We start from the raw sequence: 9,810 nt of genomic DNA, 5'->3' as shown, positions 1-9,810 counted from the left end.
TTCTGCTTCAAAATAGATTTTTAAAAGCTTTATATATTAAGTAATTTTGAAAAGAACCAAAATATAAATTTCATGGCTCATTTCTCTGCTTCATGTTCCGCTGTCTATACCACATGTATTTGTCCAGGTGAAAGGCTGGAATGGAGAGTCCACATCCTCCCCTCCCTGCCTCACTCACCCACCTCACAGGCTCCAGGCTCTGGCAGCTGCTTCTCCCCAGGGGAGCCCAAACCTTCACTCCATGTTATCTCTGTCTGTTCAGTTACCCTCCACACAGCTCTTGTCTGTGGATTCTTGCTTTGTATTTCTGGGTCAGCCAGGTCACTCAGGCAAACATCCTTCCCCACAAGTAATCTCCAAATAGCAGGTCTTCTTCCCTTAGCACCTGTCACTGTCTGAGGTTTGTCCTTCTTTAGTTTTTGTTTGTTCTTATGCATTCTCCAATGAAGTGGAAATACACGAGGCAGGAGGGGGAAAACCCTATTGCTTATTTTATGTTTGATACCTTTTGTGCTCTTAGTAAAGACTAAATACATAATTACACTAGTAACCAATACTCCATGGAAATATTTTGAATGCACAAAGACCATATCTGATAACATTAAGAGGTGAATTACAGAAACCATCGCATAGGGGAAAATAGGCAAAACGAGAAATATATTCCCTTGTGATCACCATTTATAAAAGAACTTAGGAAACCTCATAGCATGGCTCTGGTCCACAGATGTGTTACCAAAAGACATAAACTATGAGAAATAACTCACTTTTTCTCTTCCTATTTCTGCTCAATATATAAGTGTTGCGAACTTGAGATAATACAGACTTTGAACAACAAATCTTAACTTGGATCCTCTTGCTATTATCCAAGAGGACAGAGAAAGATAGCTGTCTGTGTTGTGCTATTTTTATAAATGTGTGAGTGAGTTTTTCATCATAACAACACACAACAGTACATGTTTTCCTTCGCTATTCAATATTGGGAGTACTCACACACTATACAGACAGGAGACTTTAGATTGCTTTTCTGATAGACAAAGGTTTGTCATGGAACAAAGTTCAGTAATACTTCAGTGCAAATGCCCAGTGAGTTGGGAGGGTGTCTGTGTTTAATGAAGTCATATTTGTCTTATAACAAGGTAAAGCTGAGATTACAGGATTGAGTGAGAGCTTACAACTACTTGATTCTGTTTTGTTTTTCTGGCTTTTTATGTGTATTTCTTGTTAATTATTATAAGTCTGTGGGGTAATATGTAATGTACTGTTTGGTATCTATGTACATCATATAATGATCATATCAAAGTAGTTAGTGCATGACTCACATTAACAGTCTTTCATGTCCTTGTTGTCAGAACATTCAGAATCCTTTCTTCTAGCTATTTAAAATATGCTAAGTAATCAGAAGTGAGTTTCTTACAATTTAAAGGGAAACAAGACAGTCCTCAAACTCTGAGAAGTCCTTCCTCAATCTCTGAATGTCAAAACTCTAAAAGCAAAACCAAGACTAACAGACCTCACATATTATTCATGTTAATTGCTTCATATGTCCAAAACATTAGAGTAGGCATTTGGTTGCTAGCTTCCTGGTAAATCACTTATTCTTTTAGTGTGAATGCTTTCTGTATTTCTTTATTTAGTATGATATTCACAGTGGGTTTGCCATAAATGCCTCTTATGATTTTAAAGCAAGATCTTTCCTTTCCAAATATTTTTAAGTTTTTTTTTTTTTATTTTGAAAAGATTTTGGAATTTGTCACAGGTCTTTCATATCTATTCAGATGATCATGAGATCTCTATCCTAACTTCTGCTTACATGGTATATTAAATGTGTCTATTTGTATATATTGAAACATACCCAGGCTGAAGCTGAGTTGGTCACATAAGTATAGATTTTTAATCATTTGTTTTACTTTGTTTATAAGCATCTTGTTGAGAATCTTTATATTTATGTATATTAAAGAAATTTATTTGTACATTTCTGTTAAATGGTTTTCTGATTTTGGTACAAGAATAACACTAGCTTCAAGAAATAAGTTGGAAAATGTTTCTTCCTCTTTAATTTTGTGGAAGAGATTGGGAGTACTGGCATTAATTCTTCCCTGAAGTTCTTGTGAAATTTAATAATGAGTCCAGTGGGCCTGGACTTTTTTTAGTTGGTAGAATTTTAAATACTACTTCAATTTCATTGTATGTTATTGCACAGTTCCAGGTTTATATATCTTCTTGGTTCAGATTTGGTAACTTGTATGTGTCTAGAAATCCATTGTTTTCTATATTTTCTGCTTCAGGGGAATACGGATTTTTGAGGTAGTTACTTGTAATACTCTGGATTTCATCAGAAATTTGTGATTTCACTTTTTACATTATTGATTATGTTGGCTTCTATATATACTTCTTTTGATAAGTTTACCTAAAGTTTTGTCTATTTATTCTTTTGAAGAAACAAATTTTCAATTTATGGATTCATTGGGCTGTATTTCTAGGATCCATTTCATTAATTTCTACCTCAATCTTTATAGTTTCCATCCTTGTTTTGATCTTGAATTAGAATAGTTCTAATTTTTCTAAGAGGAGAAGAGTATCTAGCAATTTTCTGTTATTTTCTCTAGCTTCTCTCTGCACCATGTAGGTGGCTCCCTTTCTGTTTTTCAATTGGATGCAAACCCATTTCATGGGTCTATAATTTACTGTGCCATTTGAGTCTTATTTAGGCAGTCTGTGTCAGTACTTATGACATCAAATATTTTCCTTATGCTTTCTTCTCTTGATTTCAAGGAATGTGGAATTATTTTCTGAAGTGATTTTTATGCAGGATCAGAAATTGTATCTCCATCCTCCTCCATATGGATATCAATGTTTCCCAGTATAACTCATGTAAGAGCCTTCATTTTTTCCACTTTGTGGTTTTTGTCTCCTTTGTGAGAAACCATATGGCTCCTGAAGCATGGGTTAGTCTCTTGTCTTCTTTATTTTGTTCCTTTGGTCAATATGTCTACTTTCCATTATGATGCCATGCTGTTTTGTTACAATGGATGAATTTAATACTCTGAAATGAGTTTCTGTGATGTGTTCAGCACTGTTCTTGCTCAGCATTCTATGGTTACTTGGGTGCTGCTGTTTTCATTTGAACTTTAGGGCTCTTTTGACTAATCTATGGGTAATGTCAGGAGGATTTTGTTGGAGATTACACTGAATACATAGCTTTTGGTAACATGTTCATTTTAACAATATTAATTCTACCCAGGATCATGTGAGTTTTTAGCATCTTGTAATATTTTCTTCAGTTTATTTCTTAATTTTTTGTAAATTTTTTCTGCTGAGGAAGAATAATACATGCGTAAGGATCAAAATCCACAAAAAATGAAAAGAAAATTTTGGACATCACCAACAGTGTAAGAATGAAGAATATCTTTCATGGTTTCATTGATAAACTGTATACGATTGAGGAATTAATGAATGACTTTAAAATTCAGAGAAAAAAGAACAAGGATGAAAAAAATAGAACACTAAAAAACAAAACCCTGAAATAATTACAGGGATTACAGGGATACAGAATATGTATAAAGGTAGTACCAAAACAAGAAAGTAAAAACACAGTAGGAAAACTAAAATCATTAATTATATAGAATATTTTACTGTTAGTATTACATGCCAAATGACAAACCCAAGAAAAAAAGAATCTCCATGCATAATAAGTACCAAAAGACCTATGTTTGCATATATCACATGCCAACTGCAAAAACGTAAGTTTTTTTTTTTTTTTTAATCAAGAAAGGATCTAGAAGTGAGAAAAACTTACCCTATAGGAATAACAGTACTGGTTATTTAGTACTGCTCTTGACTCAAGCGCTGTGGATGGAAGTGAATGGTAAACTATTGAGGGGGAAAGTGTACCAATTTAAAAGTTTGTGTCCAGAAATATTATCATTTAAAAGTGAAGATAAATGAAAAATAAAGACTTCTTCAAATAAGAATTTTAGAATTTTTCATCAACAGAAAACAGCTGAAATTTTCAACTGTAGATGCAACCAAATTCAAGAATATAATGTAGGATGGTAGCTACCAAGGATTGGGGAAGAGGAGAAGTTAAGGCAGACAGTGAACAGGGAGACTCATGAGGGGAGAGAACTGTTTGACTTTTTCCTTTTCTTTCTTTCTTTCTTTCTTTCTTTCTTTCTTTCTTTCTTTCTTTCTTTCTTTAACTTCTAAGCCTGTTACACAGCATGGTGAGGATAGCTAATGAATCACTGAAGGGTTCCATGCAGTATTTCTAAGAAAGGAAGCTTTAAATGTTTTTTTTCAGAAAAATGTTGAATATTTGAGATGATCTATATGTCAGCTAGCTCCCTTTGATTAGCTGAATCAAAATCATAATTTCAGGGTCTACTTATCTGTATTATACATACAAACGATTTGTTAAGTTATAATAAAATGTGTTTAAAATTAAAAATTTAATAACTTGCAAAGGTTTCATTTGCGTTCTCGACTGCTGATACACATGTGCATATCACCTGAACTTACTGTATCCCATCATTCAGGTTGTGTGTAACTTTTTATCCTTTTGAAATCACCAGTGGCACTCTTTCGATCCTTTGCACACCTTCTGAGTGTTCTAATTTGTATCCTGCTGGTGAAATGTCTAATACTTATTCTGTACTATCCAGGATGTCATTGTTTTATTTATAAATTTATTAAAATGATTGGGTTTTTCAGTTATTTGAATTTTGATTAATAACTATATTATATAATGATTGCATTCATTGTGCGGAGTTAGCACATGTGTATAACACATCTTTGTTCTCTTTTCATCTCCTTTCACTCTCCTCCCCATCCTTCCACCTCTTCTTCCCCTTTGCCCCCAAAAAGCTTTCTCTGTTTTTATTACTTATCTCTCATTTTGTTCTTTTCTTGTATTTTCTATTTCTCATGTAAGTGAAGTCATGTGATGCTTAAGCTAAGATATCTGCTTTATTTCACTCCAATATTATGGGCTCAAGGTGCACCCACTTTGATACAAATGAATCAGGTTTATCTTTCCTTCTGGCAGAGTAACACTCCTGTGTGTAAATATCACATTTTCTTTATCCCTGCATCTGCTGATGAACATAGAGGAGGCTCCAACATTGACTGTTTATGAACGCTGCTGCTATGAATATGGGTGGGCAGAGATTAGTGTAATATTAGGGTTTTAAGACTTTTGGAAGAGATCTAGAAGGGCAATATCTGGGTTAAAGGGAATTTCTTGTTTTCATTTTGGAGGAATTTCCAGGCTGACTTCCAAACTCTTGCTCTAGTTTGTGCTCTATTAACAGGTCTTTAAACTATTTGCTTTTATCAACATATATTTGCAGTACAAGACAATCAATTAATCATGGGGAGCTGGTTCATGTGTGTCTGCACAACACTGAATCTTGTGTGTTTGTGTGTGTGTGTCTGTGTGAAAAGGTGACGATCTCACGTTTGTTTTATTTTCTTTCCTTTTTGTCTCACAGCTCTATGATTTGAGTGGAAATCCTTGCACTGTTGATGCAGAGTATGATTTTGTGGTCATACCTGTGGTGGCTAAGACATCAGAGGACGACTTCTGCTCTCCTGTTTAAGGGTGATGCATAGGCAATGGCAGCTAAGAAGCCTCTCAGGACACAATCCCTGGGCTGAGCTGTTCTGCTGCTACCCTCGGCTCTTGCTTGTGAGCCCAGAGGAGAGCTCACTGACCCTCACTTCAGTCCTCAGGGAGACCCCGTGCTGCTCCCCAGGTGGAATGCCCTAGGGGCCCTGGCTGATGAAATTGCAATCCTTCTCACCTGGGCGACACTGCCCTTGCTATTCGCAGACCCCTGGCTGCTGAAAAAGGTAAAGAAGCTGGTGTTTATGTGCAGTGCAGGCGCTGTGTTAAAGCACAGCAATAAATCTTCTTCTTTATGCACAAATTGCAGTCAGTATTGCCATGCACAACTGGCTTTAAAAGAAGAATTAAAGGAACATTTAACTGAAAAGGATACCTGTCAGAAAATTAACAAAATAGAACGCAGCATGTGAGTACCTTCAGACAAAACCTCCCATGTTACTCCACAGGACAGGAGGGGAGGCCCATGACCCCACAGAAGTACTGTCATGATTTGGGCTGCGACAGTCCGAGCCAGGATCCTGGGAGCATCATGCAGTTTTTAAATGTTACACATTTAAACTGTAAGATCAATAGAAGTCCATATGATTTGCATTCTATAATTATTATTTTAATTCTGCTGGAACTTATTTTCCCTCTTTCATTCTCTATGAAATATTTGTGTTGCAGAATAATATAAAATCCCATTGCCAAGTGCAGAATTACATCCTTCTGATTTTTCACAGAAGGTTCTGACATGAATTTGATTCTGCTTACTTCATCTGATTGTGTTACTTTCAAATATTATATCTTTCTTTTGGAATGACAAAAAAAATGCCTGTGGTATGTCCTTTTCTTAATAGCAATGGGTCTTTGGTTTTTATGAATAAAATAGTTGAGAATTTTCCTTAAGCATTAGGAAAAATTGGAAAATATTTTTAATAATTAGTTCAACATATTAATCATTTTCCTGTTATAAATACTATTGATATGCCTTAAAATCTTTTGAGTTGTAGAGCAAATTTTAAAATGTACAACTTAGTTTTTATTACTCACAGAGATATGGCAAAACATTTATGCGATTCAGGAAAATTCAATTCCACACAGCTATTTTTACACAGCTCAGTGGTTAGAACATGGAACTCATGATGTACTAATATCAATATCAATAGCTAGCACATTCTCAGCTGTGCCAACTGCACTCCACAGGGAGTATGATTTGCACTGAGGTTTGTACCTGTACCTGTGTTTTTACAGGCAGCTGAGTTAATTGGAAATATTACAGGCAGTCAGACAGAGCTGTCAAAGGAGCCACTGCAGAGGTTCAGATACTGTGTGACTTCTGAGGAGACAGATATCTCCTGCTGGGGGCCAGATCTCCAGACAAAAGGCAAAACAAATACATCACACCCCAAATATTTGGACCCACAGTTCAAATAGTTCTCCCTCACCTTGAGGAAGTCAGGACTCAGCATCCCACCGGCTACAGGCTAAAGGAAGAGTCACTGCTGTTAAGCATACCCACTTACTACTTAATTTGTGCCGCCATTTGTTCCTGATTTAATCAATTTTATCTAAGCAATTAATCTTGTTGGTTAACCACAGTTCTGTCCCATCTTAGGCCCACCTTTTGAGTTCCCGTTTTTCCCCAACTTAACCCTGTCTCACAACATGATTTTACTCTATAAAAATCCCTAGAAAGGACAAGGTGCCAGGCAACCCACTTGGGACCCTTCTGGGGTAAACAGAAGCTTTCTTTCTCTCAATAAATATACTCTATTCTCCTCCTTACCTCCATTGTTCCCAAAATTCATTTTTTGATTTTAGAGAACACAAACTCATACTGAACATATAGTAGGTTGGGAGTTTCATTTCCCTGTATCACTTTCACAATTAATTTGATGACTTGAGTCCTCACAGAGATTGAAAGCAGGGAGCATATATAAAGAAAATCAAGCTTATTCACTTTACGTTCGGACAGGGTTCTTTTTTTGACACAGGAAGTACTAAGTGACTATTTTGCAGCATTTACAGTCTATCCTTTTAAAAATATAGTTTACATGTGTTACAAGAGTTTTCTTATGGCTACCATGACTGAACATATTTCATGCTTCTTGGGGCATCTTGACACTAAAAGATTTGACTGCACTGGCTGGGGTTGCCTTTTCTCTGAATGTGCAGTTTTCTTTTAACATGTACTTGCCAAACTGTTCCTAATCAGAGAAGAACAACACAATAAAGAGATTCACAAACAGTGAGCTTTAACTCCTGTAAAGGTAATATATACACTGCTTTCCACCTTCTGTTTTGCTCTCTAGATGCAGGCTGTACTCACACCAAATCCATCCAGCCTTCAACAGACTGTGGCCGTGAAGTTACAATCACGGGCAGCACTCTCTCACCACAGTGGTAGGCACATCTGGAAAATGTCGCCGATGGCCTCATCCTGTCAGCAGCATCTCTGATTTCCCAGTCCTCCTCTGGACTTCGCAATGAGACTTCTTCAGAGACTGGGCAAAGACAAGCTCTCACACAAGGCCACACACATGCATTGGTGGGCCTTTGAAATCGACATTCTTAGGTTCCAAAAAGTAGCATTATCACTTAAAGACTGATGAAACTATGTAATAACTGTACTTAAACTGTTCATTTATTTCTAAAAGTATGGATTATTAGGGTATTTACACTGAAGAATTATCTTGAAAATCAACTGTAACATGTAAAGTGTACAGACGTGGTAATCATGCTGTTGATAGGAACTAGTCACTTTTATTAAGGATCACTACAACATTTATAAGTGAAAATCATATTCCATTCTCAACTCTTTGGTCATCTACCATCATTTGGTGTTGTTGGCCCTTCCAGATCAGAGCAGACACGGTATGGATGGAGCAAACCGAACCACAGTGAAAGAGTTCATTCTTGTGGGCTTCCCAGGCTCTCCCTCTCTGCAGCTCACACTCTTTGCCACATTCCTCACTGTGTACCTGCTCTCCCTCACAGGAAACACCCTCATCATCTTCCTTGTTCTCACAGACTCCACACTCCAGACACCCATGTACATCTTCCTAGGGAACCTGTCCTTCTTAGAGATCTGGTACACCACGGCCACTGTGCCTAAGCTGCTGGCCACCTGCCTCTCCACAGTTGTCACCATCTCCGTTCCTGGATGCATTGCCCAGCTCTACTTCTTCTTCTCCATGGGAGCCACAGAGTGCATCCTGCTGGCCGCTATGGCCTATGATCGGTACGTGGCCATCTGCAGCCCTCTGCGCTACTCGCTTCTCATGAATGCTCAGATCTGCCTCAAGTTTTCAGCTGGGTCCTGGTTTGGGGGCTTCTTTGCCCCTTTCCCAGCTACCATACTCATCTCTCAACTAAACTTTTGTGGCCATAAGATCAACCATTTCTTTTGTGACTCAGACCCCCTTTCTAAAGTCTCCTGCTCAGACACTTTTGTGGTAGAAGCCCTGGGCTACACATGCACCTCAGTTGTGATTCTAAGCTCTTTCCTTCTCACAGTCTCCTCTTATGGCAATATTGTGGCCACAGTGATCAGGCTGTCTTCCCGAGAGGCCCGGAAGAAGACTTTCTCCACCTGTGCCTCCCACCTGACCGTAGTCACCATCTACTATGGCACCATTATCTTTGCCTATGTTCGTCCTCCGGCCAAGTACAACTTCACCATTGGAAAAGTGATCTCCGTGTTCTACTGTGTGGTCACCCCTCTGGTAAATCCTCTCATCTACACCCTGAGGAACCAGGATGTAAAAAAAGCTTTCAAGAAGTTTCTAGCTCAAAAAGCATTTTTGTTAACTAGAAACATCAAGAAGTTTTGAAAAAGCAACAGCAATTAATCAACCACAGTAAATGCTAAAATGTTACGAAGTAAGACATATGTTTTTATAGGGGACCTTTGTGAACTTCTGAATTCTACTGAAGTGTTACTGTGTACTTAGTCTGTGTGAAGGTCTTCCTATACTCTCATAAAGAGAGAAACCAGATTTGCCCACAGCCACTCACAGTGGAAAAATTGGCTGGTTTGGTCTCACATGCTTTAAATATTTTCATAATAGTAGAAATCATGAGCTAACACATCTTTGTTAAATGGAACAAGTGTTCTCTATGGAGTACCTGCTGTCATCTAATCAACCTTTCCTCAGTAATAAATTTATTCCTTAAGTGTCAAGTATGTGTAATAAACCAGA

At 37.5% G+C, this 9,810-nt stretch overlaps 1 protein-coding gene across 1 annotated transcript; it reads left to right on the top strand.

The window, feature by feature from the left end:
- The first annotated feature begins 8,484 nt into the window (after window positions 1–8,484).
- Window positions 8,485–9,441, top strand: LOC100721852 (olfactory receptor 6F1-like). Its single transcript, XM_003479511.1, has one exon. The coding sequence runs from the start codon at window positions 8,485–8,487 to the stop codon at window positions 9,439–9,441; it is 957 nt and encodes a 318-aa protein (XP_003479559.1).
- Window positions 9,442–9,810: the final 369 nt, after the last annotated feature.

The sequence above is a fragment of the Cavia porcellus genome, unplaced genomic scaffold, assembly GCF_034190915.1.
Source record: "Cavia porcellus strain 051 isolate PalLab524CR breed Dunkin Hartley unplaced genomic scaffold, mCavPor4.1 scaffold_2, whole genome shotgun sequence".
Classification (NCBI taxonomy): Eukaryota; Metazoa; Chordata; class Mammalia; order Rodentia; family Caviidae; genus Cavia; species Cavia porcellus.
The sequence above is the reverse complement of the archived record's forward strand: the minus strand, read 5'-3'. Positions and strand labels throughout refer to the sequence as shown.